The 19,419-nt window shown below is 37.1% G+C and overlaps 1 protein-coding gene across 1 annotated transcript in view; it reads left to right on the top strand.

Moving 5' to 3' along the window:
• The window catches only part of PDGFC (platelet derived growth factor C), a 550,893-nt gene extending 531,713 nt beyond the window's left edge, over positions 1–19,180 (top strand). The window contains exons 5-6 of the mRNA XM_053703771.1: positions 10,773–10,990; positions 15,703–19,180. Coding sequence (XP_053559746.1) covers positions 10,773–10,990; positions 15,703–15,819 — 335 coding nt within the window. The 3' untranslated portion in view covers positions 15,820–19,180. The remainder of the gene's footprint in view (positions 1–10,772; positions 10,991–15,702) is intronic.
• The last annotated feature ends 239 nt before the right edge of the window (positions 19,181–19,419 follow it).

Below are 19,419 nucleotides of genomic sequence, written 5' to 3'. Positions count from 1 at the left end.
CTGGATATCATTTCATCTTTATTTCAATATATATATATATATATATATATACAATGTTCCAACTTCATGCACTCACTACCATCATTTATTCAGATGCCCGGGTGTCTCCTCCTTAAAATTTCAAACATGAGGGCACTCACAGGACTTGATTATATAGAAATGATTTATTCATTAATATATTTCATCAAAAATGCAAGGTCTACGTTTCGGCCTTATAACCTAAGCCGTCTTCAAGACCATCTGAAATACAGACAATACATTACATTGTTGTATTTACAATATATATACACAATTTATACAAAAGTAAAAAGCAAACAAAAGTAATGTAAATGTATTACTAACACCTTTAAACTCATCACTTGTGTGAATGTTATTTTTGCCCACAAAGGGTTAATCCCAATGAGGCACGTACCAATATAACCATTTTAAAACAGTGGTTTTCTCTTAATCACAGCATATATATTTACACAGACCATATGTTATAAAAACATATAGTATCAAAAAAGTTTATATCAAAATATCAAAAGGTTGGATTATATTACATTGAATGCGATATCTTGTAAAATACAATTTACAAAGGCATACCTTTAAAAATCCGAGTTCACAAACTCTGCGTCTCAACCGCCATTGGAAAAAAGCTGCTAGCAGTGTTAAGTGCAAATCAGTCTTTTAACCCCTTAATGGCCGACGACGTGCAGGGTACGTCCTCCAAAAAAATACAGTTAACGGCAGAGGAAGTACTCCGTACGTCGTTGGTCTTTGAAAGCGGTGGAAGCAATCCTGATCGCTTTCCTGTTATTGCAGTGATGCCTTGATATTGAGGCATCCTGCAATAACAGTTTTTAGCAGTCCCATGCAGAGAGAGCTATTCTGTGGCCCTCTCTGCATCGGCCATCGATGTCTATGTTCGTTGGTGGGTGGAAGCTGATCCAGGGAGGCGGGTGGGCGGCCATCGGTGGAGGAGGGGGGCGGTATTGCATGTGGGTGTGTGCACGGGTGCATGTGGGTGGGTGTGCGCGCGGGCGTGTGGGAACCCTACACTATGGAACAAGTTTAAGGAGGGACAAGGTGGGACTCGGTGGGAGAGAGGGTGGGAATAAAAAATATTAAGCGATCTGGGAGAGGGGGGGTTGGGTGTAGCTACACTACAGAAAAAAAATCTTTTTTTTTTAAATAAAAAACAAACAAAACATATTTGATTTCAAACTGGGTACTGGCAGACAGTACCCAATATGGTGCTCAATAACGCAGAGGGGGGGGGAGGGGGCTAGAGAGATGTTTAGGGGGGATCAGGGAGGTTGGGGGCTACGGGGGATCCTACATAGCAGAATTATTATTTAAAAATTTAAAAAAAAAAATATTTTAGAAAGTCTGCCAGTACTTAAGATGGCAGGGACAATTGTGGGGTGGGGGAGGGAAGAGAGCTGTTTGGGAGGGATCGGGGGTGTGATGTGTCAGGTGGGAGGCTGATCTCTACAGTAAAGCTAAAATTAATCCTGCAAGCTCCCTACAAGCTACCTAATTAACCACTTCACTGCTAGCCATAATACACGTGTGATGCGCAGCGGCATTTAGCGGCCTTCTAATTACCAAAAAGCAACACCAAAGCCATATATGGCTGCTATTTCCGAACAAAGGGGATCCCAGAGAAGCATTTACAACCACGTGTGCCATAATTGCACAAGCTGTTTGTAAAACAATTCAGTGAGAAACCTAAAGTTTGTGAAAAAGTTTGTGAAAAAGTGAACGATTCTTTTTATTTGATCGCATTTGGCGGTGAAATGGTGGTATGAAATATACCAAAATGGGCCTAGATCAATACTTAGGGTTGTCTACTACATTACACTAAAGTTAAAATTAACCCCACAAGCTCCCTAATTAACCCCTTCACTGCTTGGCATAGTACACGTGTGGTGCGCAGCGGCATTTAGCGGCCTTCTAATTACCAAAAAGCAACGCCAAAGCCATATCTATGTCTGCTATTTCTGAACAAAGGGGATGCCAAAGAAGCATTTACAACAATTTGCGCCATATTTGCGCAAGCTGTTTTTAAATAATTTCAGCGAGAAACCTAAAATGATCAAAAATGTAAAAATTTTTTTTAATTTGATCGCATTTGGTGGTGAAATGGTGGCATGAAATATACCAAAATGGGCCTGGATCAATACTTGGGGTTGTCTACTACAGTACACTAAAGCTAAAATTAACCCTACATGCTCCCTAATTAACCCCTTCACTGCTGGGCATAATACAAGTGTGGTGCGCAGTGGCATTTAGCGGCCTTCTAATTAGCAAAAAGCAATGCCAAAGCCATATATGTCTGCTATTTCTGAACAAAGGGGATCCCAGAGAAGCATTTACAACCATTTATGCCATAATTGCACAAGTTGTTTGCAAATAATTTCCGTGAGAAACCTAAAGTTTGTGAACAAATTTGTGAAAAAGTGAACGATTGTTTTTATTTGATCGCATTTGGCGGTGAAATGGTGGCATGAAATGTACCAAAATAGGCCTAGATCAATACTTTGAGATGTCTTCTAAATTTTTTTTTATAAAATGGTTTGTAAATAGCAAAGTGCTACTTGTATGTATTGCCCTATAACTTGCAAAGAACATGTAAACAATGGGTATTTCTAAACTCAGGACAAAATTTAGAAACTATTTAGCATGGGCGTTTTTTGGTGGTTGTAGATGTGTAACAGATTTTGGGGGTCAAAGTTAGAAAAAGTGTGTGTTTTTCTATTTTTTCTTCATATTTTATATATTTTTTATAGTAAATTAGAAGATATGATGAAAATAATGGTATCTTTAGAAAGTTCATTTAATGGCGAGAAAACTGTATATAATATGGGTGGGTACAGTAAATGAGTAAGAGGAAAATTACAGCTAAACTCAAACACCGCAAAAATGTAAAAAATAGCCTTGGTCCCAAACGGAAAGAAAATGGAAAAGTGCTGTGGTCATTAAGGGGTTAAGTCAGCCGCTTGATTCTAATTGGCTATAGCGTCATATGACGTTTCAAAGGAGGTGTGTCAAGGTAGCGTCTAATGTTTACAATGTAGCAAACTAATTGGCAATCCTAATAGTATCAGTGTAGGGACCGGGGAATATCAATGGTTATTAGAGAATATTGGTGGTTATTAGTGCACAGTTTAATGAAGTGTGTCCCATAACACATTAGCAACACTAATTTGAATTGTGTAACTACATACACCCCAGCTAGCCACACAATTAAAAAGGTATTGACAAAGAATTGGCACCTACTATCTGAGGACCCCACACTACCCCTTAAGGGCATGAAACCACCTATAATGGTATACAGAAAAGGACAGAGTTTGAGAACCATGCTAGTTAAGCATGATATCAGCAATGAACAAACTACCTGGCTACCTAAAGGGAAACCTGGTTGTTACAAGTGTGGAAATTGCGTAATGTGCAACAGTTGTTACAAGTTCAGATTTGCAATTCCTGAATGTATCACATTAGGTAGTCTAATGTTGTGCTTGCCTTTAAAGGAGTCTTTTCTCCCTCTGTTTCCTCAATACAAGGGAGTGCTTCAAATTTGGCTCCATGATTTAAAGTTTGTGCTCTCTGTAGTTGTGGAGCCTATGGCCCCTATTTATGAAAATCTGGCGGACCTGATCCGACAGTGTGGATCAGGTCCGCCAGACCTCACTGAATATGGCGAAAAATACGCTCGCCATATTCAGCATTGCACCAGCAGCTCACAGGAGCTGCTGGTGCAACGCCGCCCCCTGCAGACTCGCGGCCAATGGGCCGCCAGCAGGGGGGTGTCAATCAACCCGATCGTACTCGATCGGGTTGATTTCTGGCAATGTCTGTCCGTCTGCTCAGAGCAGGTGGACAGGTTATGGAGCAGCGGTCTTTGTGACCGCTGCTTCATAACTGCTGTTTCTGGCGAGCCTGCAGGCCCGCCAGAAACACGCGGCATCAAGCTCCATACGGAGCTTGATAAATATCCCTCTATGCCTACTCCAAGTAAACACAAAAGTTCTATATCTGAAAGCCATACTAATGTTACATATCATGTTCTTCTGCTTTATCAGAAATCCAAATACCGTAGTATAAACTTAGGGGCTGATTTAACAACCCCCAAATGCATTTAAATGCATCTTTTTCCGCATAAGCCTTCAGGCTCACCGGAAACAGGAGTTAAAAAGTAGCAGTCTTAAGACTGCTGCTCCTTAACTCGTCCGCTACCTCTGAGGCGGCGGACAGCAATCCACCTGATCGCATATGATCGGGATGATTGACACCCCTGATTGGCCGAGAATCTGCAGGGGGCAGCATTGCACAAGCATTTCACAAGGAATGCTTGTGCAATGATAAATGCTGACAGCGTACACTACAGCGGATCATGTCTGCCAGACACATGATAAATCGGCCCCATATATTTGTCAGACTCAGACTGTAATGCTTGTGGGATATTTATCCATCAGACCAAACTTGGCCAGTAGTCTTCTTATACGGCAACAGAAAGGCAATCCAGCAGTATAACAGTTCAGGAGTAAACAAATAGAATGGTCAGCAACGTCCATGACAACAGAGGGAAGCGGCAGCCAGAACCGGAGCAGCGTGACACAGACACCTCAAGTTGTTTTCTGAAGGTGAGTTTTTTTATAATGTTCAGGAGTCTTTTACTGATCAGGAAACAGCCTACCACTCATGTTTGCTCTTGAACCTCTTAGTTCTTATTTTAAAGAGGTTTTCTGTACTTTAGGCATCCCTAAATCATCTGAAGATAGATCTTCCAAACAACTGGATATGATTTTGTTAAAGGATTTTCTATTCAGTTTAGCCAACTCCCTGCTTTTACTTTAGAGGATACATTTTTCAGGAACGATATGGACATGAAATTGGTAGCTTTTCATAAAAAGGCCTTTTTCAGCAAGCATTGCTTCTGTAGCAGTTGTGTGTGCTCTTTGGTGTGACAATTTGTCTAAGCAAAGCTAAGAACTCTGTGGATTAAGATTTTCAAAATTGTTTGAAACTTCTAAAGTCCCAACAAATGCACTTATTTGTGGTCCCATTGTTTACATAATTTTTACTAAGTATATGACTTTAGCAGTGCTGACCAGATGGGCTTTATGATTTAAGTTATTTTCAGCAAACAGGGTGGCCAAAGAAACTTTTAGCTCTCATTTTCAAGGAAGAATGTATTTGGACCTGTGCTTGATGTTATCATTTAAACTGTGTCAGGAGGAAAAGGAACCTTTCTCCCTCAGGAGCAGAAGTCTAATTTTTCGTTCCATTTGTCAATCTAGGAACCAACAATCTTCCTCACCTTTACAGTGACATGGATTTTCCACATCTTTCTGGAAGTCTAATTTAGTTGGAACAAGCCAAGTGTTCTATGAGCCTTCTTCCTCTTCCAAATAATAATGTAATAAGGGTGCAGTTTATACCTTTTTCTAAAGGCCTATCACAGTCTGCCAAAGATATCTGGGTTCTAAACATAGTTTCCCAGGATTACTGAATAGGTTTCAAATCACTGCATTTTCAAGTAAGGTGTCTTCTGTCTCCAAAAGACTTTCCTAATCTTATTAGCTGTAGTTTAAGTTTTGAAACAAGGCCAAGGATTTTATTCCATCCTTTTCCAATATTCTATGAAAGGGAATTTTTGGACCAGTTCTGTTCTTAATGACTTTAAACTAATTTGTCAAAGGTCCTATTTTCAAAATATTAACAATTTAGACAATTCTACCCTTATTCAGCAGGGTCTGTTTATGTCAACATTTAATTTAAAGGATGCATTTCTTCCTATTCCTACACCATTTCCAGTTTCTAAGATTTGCCTTTCCGCCCTTCAATTTGGTCTATCTACAGTGCCCAGAATTTTTATGAAAGTTCTAGGAACTCTCTTGCCTGTAAAAATAACTCATGTAGTTCAGTGGCTCTATATCTCAAGAATTAATTTAAAATAGTTCTCTTTCTCATTTATCAAGAGTCTATTTTCTGGGCGTCATTATAGACTCATTGCCTATGCAGATTTATCTAAAAAATCAGGTATCAATGTTACATTTAGTTTGCTCACAACTACACAAAATTTCCAACCAAACTGTAGCTCAATTTATGGATGTGTTAAGTTTGATTATTGCAGCATCATATATTCCTCCTTTTTCATGGTTCCATATGAGACCTCTTCAACTTAACATGCTTCAACAATGATGCAAAAACTTCACTCAACTATCTTATAGAATCTTATGAAAATCTTCAGTGAGGCAATCTATCTCCCAGTGGATAGTTTTCCAAAACATTTTTCTGGGGGCATCCTTTATTCACCCAACTTGGACGATGCAAACACCATTCTCTAAGATTAGGGTTCATTATGGGGGTCCAGGAGAGAACAGGGAGTTTGGTTTCCTCAAGAGGTGAGGTTGCCAATAATTATCTTGGACAATTTTTAGGTCCCTTCAGATCTGTCCTCTTCTGAAATGAGAAACTTATCCGAGTTTTCATTCAGACAATGCTCCAGCTGTAGCTCATATCCATCATAAGGGGAGATCTTGCAGTTCATTAGCAATAATTTAGGAAGTCTAAAGTTTTTTTGTTTGGGCACAGAAAAAAATTCTATATTTCACATCTGGAAAGAAATTTGGGAAGCAGATTTTCTTAGTAGGTAATCCCTTGATTCAGATGTGAAGCTTTCTCCAATTATCAAGATCTCGAGTCTCTCAACTTGATGGGTTAGAGATTGTATAATTATATTTTTATAACAAAGAGGTTTCATTGATCCTGTATTCTGTATTAAACAACTAATTTGAACATCGTATTTCATGCCACAAAGTAAAATGCATTATTGCCCTCTTTTCTAAATTAGTTTCTCCTTAGATTTTCAAGAATGAGGATTATATTAAATACATTTGCAAGGCAGCAATATAATTTCTCTAAATTCTACTACTTTAATTTGTTTGGTAGGAAAGTCCTTAAGGCAGCAATGTCTGGTAATTAGGTGCCTACCTTTAAAAAATGTTGTCTCACAGCTCCTGCTCAATTACTCGTGGACTCCACAGCTTGTGTATTAGTTCCCAAGAGTAATGGCTTGTGGACTCTTACTACCTTATGATAGAAAACAAAATGTATGCTTACCTGATAAATTCATTTTTTCACGGTGGTGAAAGTCCACAAGATCCACCCATTTTAATTTTTTACTTATTTTTTGTGGTCGCAGTTCTAGTTTGTACCCCATTTTCCCTACTTTGTCCTTTCCTACCTTTTTACTTCTCCTTTCTTGGCTATAGGTCAGACTAAAATAGCAGAGAATAGGGAGGGATTAAGTGCTTTTACAGCTTTGGGAATATTTTCCTCCTCCTAGTGGCCAGTATTGGAATCCAAGGAGTAATTAAATAAATAAATTTATTAGGTAAGCATACATTTTGTTTTTACGCATATGCTAGAGTGTTTTTTTCTATAATGTTTTGAAGACATTTTTGTGATTCCAGTATCCTTGACAGTTGAACTCATTCTATACAGCAAGAAGTGTACAACTGTAAAATGCTGTAATGAGGAATCTAGAACAAACCTCTTTGAATTAAACAGTATATGAGTCGCAAAGTTGCTTTTTTCCACCCACAAAATATTAGTGTCACAAACACAAATATATATTTTGCAGGGATGAACACTATAGTGTTCAAAGATGTCAAAATTAGAGAAAATACATCTCATTGCCAATGAAGGGCTATATTACAAGGGGAGCACTAAATATCGCTTGTGCGCTGGTAATACAAGTTAAGCGTAATGCAAACGTTACCTCTTGTTCGCATTGCTAGGAAGCATTATGCTCATGAGCGCATGCTTCCATAGGCTCCAATGGAAGCACAGAACCTAAGCACAGCGAAGGGGGTAAGTCGTAAGCATATATGCTTATATATATATATATATATATATATATATATATATATATATATATATATATATATATATGTGTTTGTATGTGTATATACACATATTAACACGTAAATATATATATATATATTTTTTAAACTTTATTTCTCAAGTGAAAAGTACTGCAGACAAAAATGAGACATCAACAATATTTACAGCAACAGTTCACATTTAGATCAAAGCCATGAGACTCTGTCCATTTTACATTATTGCTGTGAAAGTTTCAGTAGTAGAATATTTCCTGGTTCCATCAAGAGACCACATTTGTCCATCTCTGAGCTCTTCACTACAGAACCTTCCCCTTTTTTTTCCCCTTACATCCCCAATCCCAAAAAGAACCCTCCCCCACCCACCCGCACATTCCTCTGTGATACAATTCTAAAAATGCACAAAGTGTGGTTAATAAACCACTGGCGGTCATACAACATTGCTGGGGAGAACTTACTAAGATGGCGATTAAACATTTCACTTTTACTTTATCAAAAGATGTTAGACAATGTGTAGCTTATAACAACTCTGTATCAATCGGACAACCCCATTACAGCAACTGCCCAACAGGACAGGCATCATATTTTTTGCCCTCTCTCTCTCTCTCCCCCAACCTCAGCACCAAGACAGACCACCTAAAGTCAAGTTAAGTGTTGTTTGTTTGCCTCCCACCCCTCTCAGTGTATAGGAAGTTCCATTTCCCTCGCAGGTGTTCCTCTAGCAAAAACTTAGTGTTCTTTTATGGAGATAGGATTTGTGTCTGCATAGCCGTGTTCATGGTGTGAATGTATACCTCCCATTTCCTCATGAATGATCTGGTTCTCTTTTGCACATCCCTCAAAGTGTCAGCTACCTGTTGTTGCAAACTCGCCTTGAGTTGTGGAATCGTGGGGGGTGCAGAGCCCAGCCATCCTCTAAAGATCAGTTTTCTAGCCTGTAGAATAATGTTGATTATCAATCTACTCGCTGTATTGTATGTGAGGGTAGAGGTATCCAGAAGCACTATCAGTGTAGGGGAAACCTCCACTTCAATATGAAGTGTGGTTTTTATCCAGTGCGCCACCATCCCCCAGAATTTGCAAATCTTAGGTAGGGCATTCCCATAGCATATGTGGTAAAGTCGCGTCTGGTGTTTTACATTTCTGGCAAAGACCCTCTGCGCTTGGTCTCCACTTTTTAAAGATTACTGGGGGTATATATGCATTTTGTAGGAGCCTAATGTGTGACTCTCTGCTAACCGCTGATAGTGTTGCACCTCTTGATTGTTGTATGCTTGCCCTAATCCTGTCTGATGTGATGTCTATGTTTAGGATGTTTGACCAATTATCTCGTATGTGCTCGGTTGTTGCCTCATTGGTGTGTCTCATGCAGAGCCTATAGATCGGAGTGATAGATGTTTCCCCTTGTGTGACCTTTTGTAGTAGCCTATTTATATCCGAATTCTGGTCTGTGATCTCCCTATGCTGAAGTAGATTATTAACATAGTGCCTCGCTTGCAGGTACGCGAAATGGTGTTTATCACATAAATATATATTTATATAAACATATACATTTATATTTACTGGGAACACACAGTTCCCATAGATCGCAATGTAAAGGAACTTTTCAGTGCCGTTTTTTTCCTAACACCCGCCAACTTTAAAACACTCAATACTGCCTAGTGCAGTTGTTTTTTATTTTAAAAAAAATTGCAAAATTTTTTAAATAAAAAACTGTAATACCCTCTATTTGGGGCACTTTTAGAAAATTTCCCAGAGATCTGATCTCTGGTTAATTTTCTGAGCGCTAATTGCTACTGCGAGCTTGCAGTAGCAATAACTAGCCACTTGTAATGTCTTGTTATTTATTGCGCACACGCAAATGGGCAAATTTGCCTGTTTGCAGGCGCATGATAAATTAGTGCTCCACTTGTAATCTAGCCCGAAATGTATAGGTGTGTATAACTAATGTCCCCTTTTAATTCCATTAATAAGTATACTGTGTTGTATTGAATTTAATATACTGTACTGTATTGAATTTAATTTCTTTTTACAAATGATATGCTCATAAAACAAATTTTATGAAAGTTGTAATGTTTAATAATATACTGAACTCACATTTTGTAGTTATATCTTTCACACTAATTTAAATGTAATTTCATGGTAGAAGGGAATGACTTGAAGTATTTATTGGTTTTGACACTGAATGAAAACATTGCTTCATAGTACGAGGCCCATTTATCAAACTCCGAATGGAGATTGAGGGCCCGCTGCTCCATAACCCTGTCCGCTTGCTCTGATGAGGCGGACAGAGATAGCCACAATTCAACCCGATCGAGTACGATCGGGGTTGATTGACACCCCCTGCTGGCGGCCGATTGGATGCAAGTCTGCAGGGGGCAGCGTTGCAATGCTGAATACGGAAAGCGTATTGCTCTCCGCATTCAGCGATGTCTGTCGGATCAGGTCCGACAGACATTTGATAAATAGGCCTCTATATGTTTACTCAGTTTACTGTTAAGAAAACAGATCAAAATGCAATGAAAGTTATTTTACAGCATAATCAGTCACATTTTTTTTCTCACTGCGGCATCATTTTAAAATCTTTATGACACTCCTGATTTATGTTTATACAAATCTGTGCTGCAAAAAAGTCTTCAGCAATATAATAAAATAGTATCAGTGTAATACTGAGAACTAAAATGTATATGTAGGCAAAATAAGCCTTAGGTATTTACATACGTTATCATGTTGTAACCACTATCACAAGAAATGTAGTATTTACATGTCTGTAGAGTTTCCTATAATATACGCGCTTTGAGTCAAACCTGTAGAAAAGCGCTATATAAGTTATTATTATTAATATTATTATAAGGTTTAATGATTATTTTATCTTTGCAGTTGGGGATTTAAGCCTACTCAAAGAAGAAGTGAGACTGTACAGTTGCACACCACGTAACTATTCGGTTTCTTTAAGGGAAGAACTAAAAAGAACGGATGCTATTTTCTGGCCAAGTTGTCTTCTGGTTAAACGCTGTGGAGGAAACTGCGCCTGTTGTGTTCATTACTGCAATGACTGCCAATGTGTTCCTACAAAAGTTACCAAAAAGTTTCATGAGGTATCTACTTAAGCTTTTTTGTCATAAATCTGCTTGCAAGCCCTAAAAGAATCATCTTTATTTGTATGCCATTTTATACAGCAGTTTGGGTTAATATATAATTAATAAATATTATTTAAAGGAATTGTATATTTTATTCCCCAAAATGAGTTATTCCTTTGGAATGGTTATGCACATTTTGGCTGTAGTATGCACATGAAGTGGAGTAACTTTTTTGAGTTATTAGCATGAAAATTTGAATTTTTTTAATATAACCATAAAAGAATTTAAGACAAAGCTACAACAAAAAAACACTGATCTTCCTTCATGAAATTTGACAAGATAGGATTTTTTTACTTTAATCAGATGCAAAAAAGAGTGATAGGAACACAGATAAAAAGTATTTTATGCTATTCACGCATGTGTACTTGAAATAAAAAATTAAAATAAACTAAGGGCCCCATGTACTAATACTTAATTGCAGGCAGATACGTTTCCCGGCTTAGGAACCTGTCTGGCCACCTTTATAATGATGGGCACAGAAAATTGTATGGGGCTCATTTATCAAGCTCCGTATAGAGCTTGAAGGGCCGTGTTTCTGGCGAGCCTTCAGCCTTCTAAAGATTGCTTCTTCATAACCTGTCCGCCTGCTCTGAGGAGGCGGACAGAGATCACGTGAAATCAACCCGATCGAATACGATCGGGTTGATTGACACCCCCTGCTAGCAGCTAATTGGCCGCGAATCTGAAGGGGGTGGCATTGCACCAGCAGTTCACAAGAGCTGCTGGTGCAATGCTGAATGCGGAGAGCATATTGCTTTCCGCATTCAGCGATGTCTGTCGGACATGATCAGCTGACCGGATCATGTCGGACAGACATTTCATAAATAGGCCCCTAAGTCTGCTGCCTAGGTGTATCATTGCTAAGCACATGCTCTCGCACGACCTGTCAATCATCCCTAATGAATGTGTTGGGGGTATTTTATCTCCACCAACTCAGAGGTAGCGGACAGGGTATGACGCAATGGTCAAATGACTGTCACTTCTTACATTGAGGAAAGCAGGTCTGCATAGTTAGCCTGCCCTGCAAGGGCTCACAAGCAACATCTTCTGCTTAATACATTGAGCTCTAAATGTTGTGTGCATGTGCAAGCCATATTGAATAACATATCAAATAGCTTTTATTATTAATGTATTTTCCTTATCACAGTGAAATAATATTTATATAGAATCTGCAAGTTATGCTAGTAAAGAGCATTTATCAAAAATTATTCTGATCTTGTTTTTTAATTTGTAAGTTAATTAGGGTAATAGAGATGTATAGTTTGGGTTCTGACCTAACCTAACTTGTCAATACTAGACAGATAGACTGACAGCATACATTTCAAAAGCAGCCAAATCTATAAATCTACCTATCTATCGACTATATATATATATTTTTTTTTTTACAGACTTACCAGGTGGTTGACTTCAGGAGGGCAGATTCATACCGGGATTTATTTATTAACCCTAGAGAAAGCATAAAGCATTTAATAACAAGTACCAATCTCTTACAGTAAAGGCCTGAGAATTTGAAGTCATAAATTAAGAATTAAAATTTATTTTTGTCTATGGTTTAAACTTTTTTTTTTGTCTATGGTTTAAACTAAAGGGATACTAAACCCAATTTTTTTCTTTCATGATTCAGATAGAGCATGCTAAATGTAGCCACCAATCAGCAAACACTATCCAGGGTGCTAAACCAAAAAAGGGCTGGCTCCTAATCTTAGATTCCTGCTTTTTCAAATAAAGATAGCAAGAGAATGAAGAAAAAATGACAATAGGAGTAAATTAGAAAGTTGCTTAAAATTGCCTGCTCTATCTAAATCATGAAATAAAAAAAAATGGGTTTAGTATCCCTTTAAACAAATCTCTATTTAAGATACTTTGCATAGAGAGCCCAATCTCCAGACCTGACCCCCATTGAAAACTTCTGGAATGCTATCAAGAGGAAGATGAATGGTCACAAACCATCAAACAAAGCTGAGCTGCTTTAATTTGTGTGCCAGGAGTGGCATAAAATCACCCAACAGCAATGTGCAAGACTGGCAGAGAGCATGCCAAGACGCATGAAAGCTGTGATTAAAAATCAGGGTTATTCCACTAAACATTGATTTCTGAACTCTTGCAAAGTAAAACATTAGTATTGTGATGTTTAAAAAAATATTATGAACTTGTTTCCTTTGCATTATTCAAGGTCTGAAAAATGTTCTTGTTATTTTGACCAGTTTTTCTTTTCCGCAAATAAATGCTCTAAATGACAGTATTTTTTATTGGAATTTGGGAGAAATGTTTGTCAGTAGTTTATCCCCTTAACAACCTGGTAGTTAAGGGTTTTCTTGCTTTTAATAGTGCGGCTCCACCTTCCTGCTAGTCACCGGAAACTATTAATAACGCATTCCCCATATATTTGCCTCATATATGTTTCTAAGCAGCTGGTTCCCAACACAGAACACATTGTTTGACCCTTTCTCTACCAGTTACATTCATATATTGGAGACTGGGATTTCTGTCTGTTACAAACACGTTTTAGAACACAATGGCACACAAAGGGGTAGATTACAAGTGGTATGACTGTGCTAACTTGCGCACACATTACAAGTTGAAAGTAAACAGGTGCATTCAAGCACAAACAAAATTTGCACTCATCAGGTTAGCGTGACTGAATACCTAGCGTAAAGTGTAAGGAGTAACAAAAAGTTGTACCAAGCACAAAATAAGTACATTAAAATGAAGTGTAACACTCATATTTACACTATCTATTCATATAAATATTTAAAAAATATGTATAAGGGTTAAAAGTAATATGATTATGTGTTTATATATGTATATATGCATATCCATACATATATACACATCTGAACACGTATATACACATGTATATACAATATATATACACTTTGGGGCACTTCCCAGACAAATACCTTTAAACATGAATATTAATATTTATTCAATTTTAATATTTTCATTATGCTTTGCTGTGTTTTTGTTGTAAATATCTCACATTCCAATGTTTGTCACATAGAAGAAAATGTTATTTTTTGCATTTGTAAATGTATATATCTATAACTGTATATTTTCATATAGATATATATATCGATATAGTTTATAAAAAAAAAAATAATCAGACATACTGTATATTGAAATATATATTTAAAAAGAACATTTTAACAGCATTGGAATTTGAAACATTTATACCTACCTTCGGGTTTTACGGTTGTATGTCTAATGTGTTGTCGGATTAGCACGCGAACGATAAGTGTTAGGTGTTTTTTTTTAACAGTGTGCTCTATTTAAGTCTATGGAGAGAAGAAGTTAATGCGGATGCAATGTCTGACATCCTGATGTTAATGTGCATCGGGTTTCGCTCACTCAGTCTTTTTACTTTCAACTTATAATACGCGCGCTAACCCGCCCTTGCTAAAAGTTTACTTTTAATTGTGTTAACGTGCAAGCTGGAACATTTTTTAGTGCCCCACTTGTAATCTGTCCCACAGTGTAGTAATATAACTCCCCTTTCCGTCAGTAACACCAATACCGAGATTGTATCCGCTTTCCTTTCGGAAAAAATAGAAAGTAAGAATTTAGCCTCTAAATTCATAGTGCCACACTATGGATTTAAAGGGGCTCGCCGGAAACAGCAGTTATGAAGCAGCGGTCTAAAGACCGCTGCTCCATAACTTATCCACCTGCTCTGAGGCCGCGGACAGAAATCAACCCGATCGAATATGATCGGGTTGATTGACACCCCTGCTAGCGGCCGATTGGCCACGAATCTGCAGGGGGTGGCATTGCACCAGCAATCAATGTGCAGCGGAAATGATATGCTACATTGTATCATGTCTGCATGCACTATGATAAATCTACCCCAAACACTTTACTGTTAGACCAGTAGACAAGTTAATGCAGAGATTTAGTTTGCATATTGCCAGGGACACGAGAAGAGCAGTCATTTAAACTCTTATTGCCAGTAACACAGGTTAAGTCCCCTACTCCTAGTAACAAACATAGTAGAGGGATTTAATCCACATGTTGCCATCAACTTGCATTGTTCAGTAATTTAAACTGCCAATAACATAGTATAGATAATGAACCTCTATAATGATAATAACACACAGTGCAGGTGTGAAATGGCTTTGTACTAACAACATACAAAGCAATGATTTTCTATCTCTCTCACAATGCTCCGTGGAGCCTGGGCATATATCTCTACCATGTGCTCCCTGATAAACTGCTGAATGCTCCACTCAATCTGGCTAGTGCATATCTGTATTGGGCAGAGTTAAGTGATCGTATTCTTCACAAGTATGATGTGGTCTTTATACCACTACCCAGCACACAAATGCATTTGCAGGATGGAGAGACCATGCAGCATAAAATGAATCAGTAAAGTGTATTTATGACTTATATGAGGTGCTTTGGGACTTAAATGGGTTTGGTTTTTTCCACATCTAAAACACTTGCAGCCTTTCACATGGGTCAAATATGCATTGCTATACAATGCAAAAAACATGCCAATATAGATCAGATATATAAAAATGTTTTGTTTTAATTGTATTATCACATGAATAATGTTGGTGTTTGTTTTACTTATTTGTTTGAAATTACATTATCAATACAGTGTAAATTCTAAGGGTGTACTTTCCATTTCTGCTGCACATTTGAACTCACATTTGAAACATTTCATGTTCTAGGTTCTTCAGCTTAAGCAAAGGAACGGCTTGAGAGGACTGCAAAAATCCTTGACAGATGTGTCTTTGGAACATCACGAAGAGTGTGCCTGTTCATGCAAGGGGAGCACTGAAGGATAATTAAATTAATTGATATTTTAAAGGACATATAATTTATTGCTGTTGATTTATAAGCAGCATTGTAACTACACTGTATACGCGGTTGTCCAAAATGAGGCTACCTGCCTTGCAAAAGTGTTTTCAGCAGGTTTGGACACTGGCACAGAAATATATTTTAAATTTCCTCAGTATGAAAAGTATATACAAACTAATTGAAAGGAAACAAAAACAGTGAGATGTTTGTTTTCTGTCCTCAATCCTGGATGAAAAATAACAACGGACTGGATGGTGTCAGATACAAGTTGTGAAAGTCTTGGACTGTCAGTTAAGACAACATTGTTGAAGTTCTTTTGTCACTTCAATAACTTCTTTCAAGTTAAGACTATTTGCATTATCGGTGCGATTGCAGAAGAAGTCATACTTTGATTTCTTAAAGTAAAAAGAAAATATGACGTTTTATCAAATCATGTGATACTTGTCACATGACCTATCATTTTTTTCTACACACTGTTTGGACCAATAAAATACATTGATCAGTTACAGCACAGGTAACATGTTAAGTGCCTTAACCCCACTGAAAGACTATTGGAAGTTTGTTCATTTTGTTTTCTTTGTTTTACTTTTGTAAATTTTATACACTTTGACATATCTATTTGCTTTTTCTAATTGTGTTAAATATATCTTTTTTTTGTTTCTTAGGGTATTTAATATTTTTTTTTAATAGATTACATTTCATGTAGTTCTTTATTGTAACATGTTTTAATAGTCTTTTGAAGAATGGTTGAAATACAAGAAGCCTATTTGTATTTGGTGCTAAACAGTGAAGTAATGCGTTGCTAGTTTGACGAGTAAGATAGCAGAAACCAAGAGTTTATTGTACTAAGCTGCTACTCAAAATGCTCCTTGATTTGTACAAAGAACTTAATATTGGGTGTTTAAGAAGAATGTGATATTCTTCTTCAAATATAAATAAATCTTTCTTCTGATATAGCTTTTATCTTTTTCAATTGTTAACAGTCAGTTACTGAGTATCTCTAGTGAACCTTTAGATATTGGATCTCTCTCCAAATCATCAGAATTCCTGTGTAAACAAATATTTTATGGCTGCTTGGGTAATTTTATAATTTTGTTTTCTAAGCCATTTGAATTTATTAGAAGAGTCACAGTTTGAATGACTTGTGAAACCAGAATATAATATCAATATATAATTACACATAAAAAAACAAGCAAACAGAAAAACTATAAGAAATGGGGTTTGAAGGATTTACAAGGGAATTTTAAGTAGGATTTCCCCAGATGGAAACAAAAAAAGATGCTGTCAGAGCGAAAATGAAACATGGCAGTCAATTAAATCAATAATGATAATGGCTGCCTAATATGTTATAATGTAGCTGTTTTAATTTAACCATTAATATCAGTTCAAGATATGTGGATAATTAATTTCACATTATGAATAATTTTATAAATAACATGTTTAAATGTCCAAATACTTCACATCAACCATAAATGAACACTCTGACAATCATATTTAATTTGAATTTCAAAATGTGACCTGACTAATAATTTTATCTTTTATAGTATACTTAAAACTTATGTGAACTGCTCAAAAACCATTTTCTGGTGCACAGGAATACATATATTGAATTTTCTTCCTGCAAGGTATAGTTGTTATTCTGATACAAATGCATTAGAAAAGCTTATTATAAGTATCTTATCTCAGGACTTTGAAATGGATTGAAATGGCTTAAATTCGCAAATCCTGGGAAAAAGCCAAGGCTCTTTATATGGGAATTCTGATAGCACAGAATGTGGACTTTAGACCTTTACTTGCAACCCGTGGTTCTCTGTTCTAGTACTGAAGGACCCATAATGAAGTCAAGTTTAACTGAGTAGTAGTTTAGAAATTGTGATTGATTCACTGGGGCTCAGGTTTGGGAATCCTTTAATTATGGCCTGTTAGGGGAATTTGAGGACCTCTGTTGAGACTTAGGGGCCGAATTATTAAGCTCCGAATGGAGCTTGGTGCCCCGGTTTCCGCCCGAGCCTTCAGGCTCGCCGGAAACAGTAGTTATGAAGCAGCAGTCTAAAGACCGCTGCTTCATCACTTGTCTGCTGCCTCTGAGTCTGCGGTCTTAAATCTGCCCGATCTTATACAATCGGGCTGATTGACACCCCCTGCTAGCAGCCGATTGGCCCCGAATCTGCAGGGGACGGCATTGCACAAGCAGTTCACCAGAACTGCTTGTGCAATGATAAATGCCGAACACGTATGCTGTCGGCATTTAATGATGTGCGGCGCACATGATATGCTACATTGTATCATGTCCATCCGAACTTAAAGGGACAGTCTACACCAAAAATGTTCTTATTTAAAAAGATAGATAATCCCTTTATTACACATTTCCCGTTTTTGCATAACCAACACAGTTATATTAATATGCTTTTTACCTCTGTGATTACCTTGTATCTAAGCCTTTGCAGACAACCTCCTTATCTAAGTGCCTTTGACAGACATGTAGTGTAGTCAATCAGTGAAGACTCTTAAATAACTTCACGGGAGTGAGCACAATGTTATCTATATGACACATGTGAACTAGCACAGTCTAACTGTGAAAAACTTTCAAAATGCTCTGAGCTAGGAGGCGGTTTTCAACTGTTTAGAAATCAGTTTGAGCTTAGCTAGTTTTAACTTTTCAAAAATACCTCCAATGTAACAAAGCAAATTTGATGATAAAAGTAAATTGGAAAGTTGTTTAAAATTGCGTGCCCTATCTGAATCATGAAAGTTTAATTTTGACTAGACTGTCCCTTTAAGTAAATCGGCCCCATAATGTAGTAATTACTTTAAAGGGACATTAAATGATTACTTTAAATTATTTAATAAAAGGTCAATACAGTTTAAGCAAAGAGCAATTTCTTACCATAATTAAAACATCATTTTTTTAACACATTAACATATCTACTTTCAGCATTGTTCACTGACCTACAAAAGTTATCTCTCTTAATTTACTCCTGTATGGGGTCTGGATTAGCTGCAGTCAGCCTCTCAGGAGTAATTCGTGGGCTCTTGCACATGGAATACATATCAGTGCATTGTACTCAAAAAGTATTGACTTTTTAATAAATATTGTTTTGTATCAACATTTTATGCCTCTTTAGCTATTAAAGTTAGAATTCAAATAATTTTCATGTTTAAAACTGTTATCACTGTTCTAGATATTCATAAATTGCAAATGTGTCAGCAGACATTTCACATGTGAAGTGCACCTATTACAAGTTAGAAACTATTTCCGGACTATGCATTTGTGTAAATATAATAGTTTATCAGTGCCTTAAGGTTTTATTTTTAGCAGTTGCCAATAAAACAGTCCCTAATTATTAACATTGTCTTCATTTATTGCCCATTGTGATTTTAATGTCTGTGTTCCATATTTTTTTATTAAATAAATAGAACCTATTTACTGTCATGCTGGGAGGTTTTAGCTATACAGGTCTAGATTGCAAGTAGATTGGTAGTTGGCGCTTATGTTTAAGAGTTAAACCACAAGTATTTATTTTGCACCGGTGAGTGCTCTTTGTGGACTGATTGTATTTTTAATTTGATGCACCCTGGCTGGAGTC

Source organism: Bombina bombina, chromosome 2 (genome assembly GCF_027579735.1).
Source record: "Bombina bombina isolate aBomBom1 chromosome 2, aBomBom1.pri, whole genome shotgun sequence".
Taxonomy (NCBI): Eukaryota; Metazoa; Chordata; class Amphibia; order Anura; family Bombinatoridae; genus Bombina; species Bombina bombina.
This window is presented reverse-complemented; position numbering and strand designations above follow the sequence as displayed.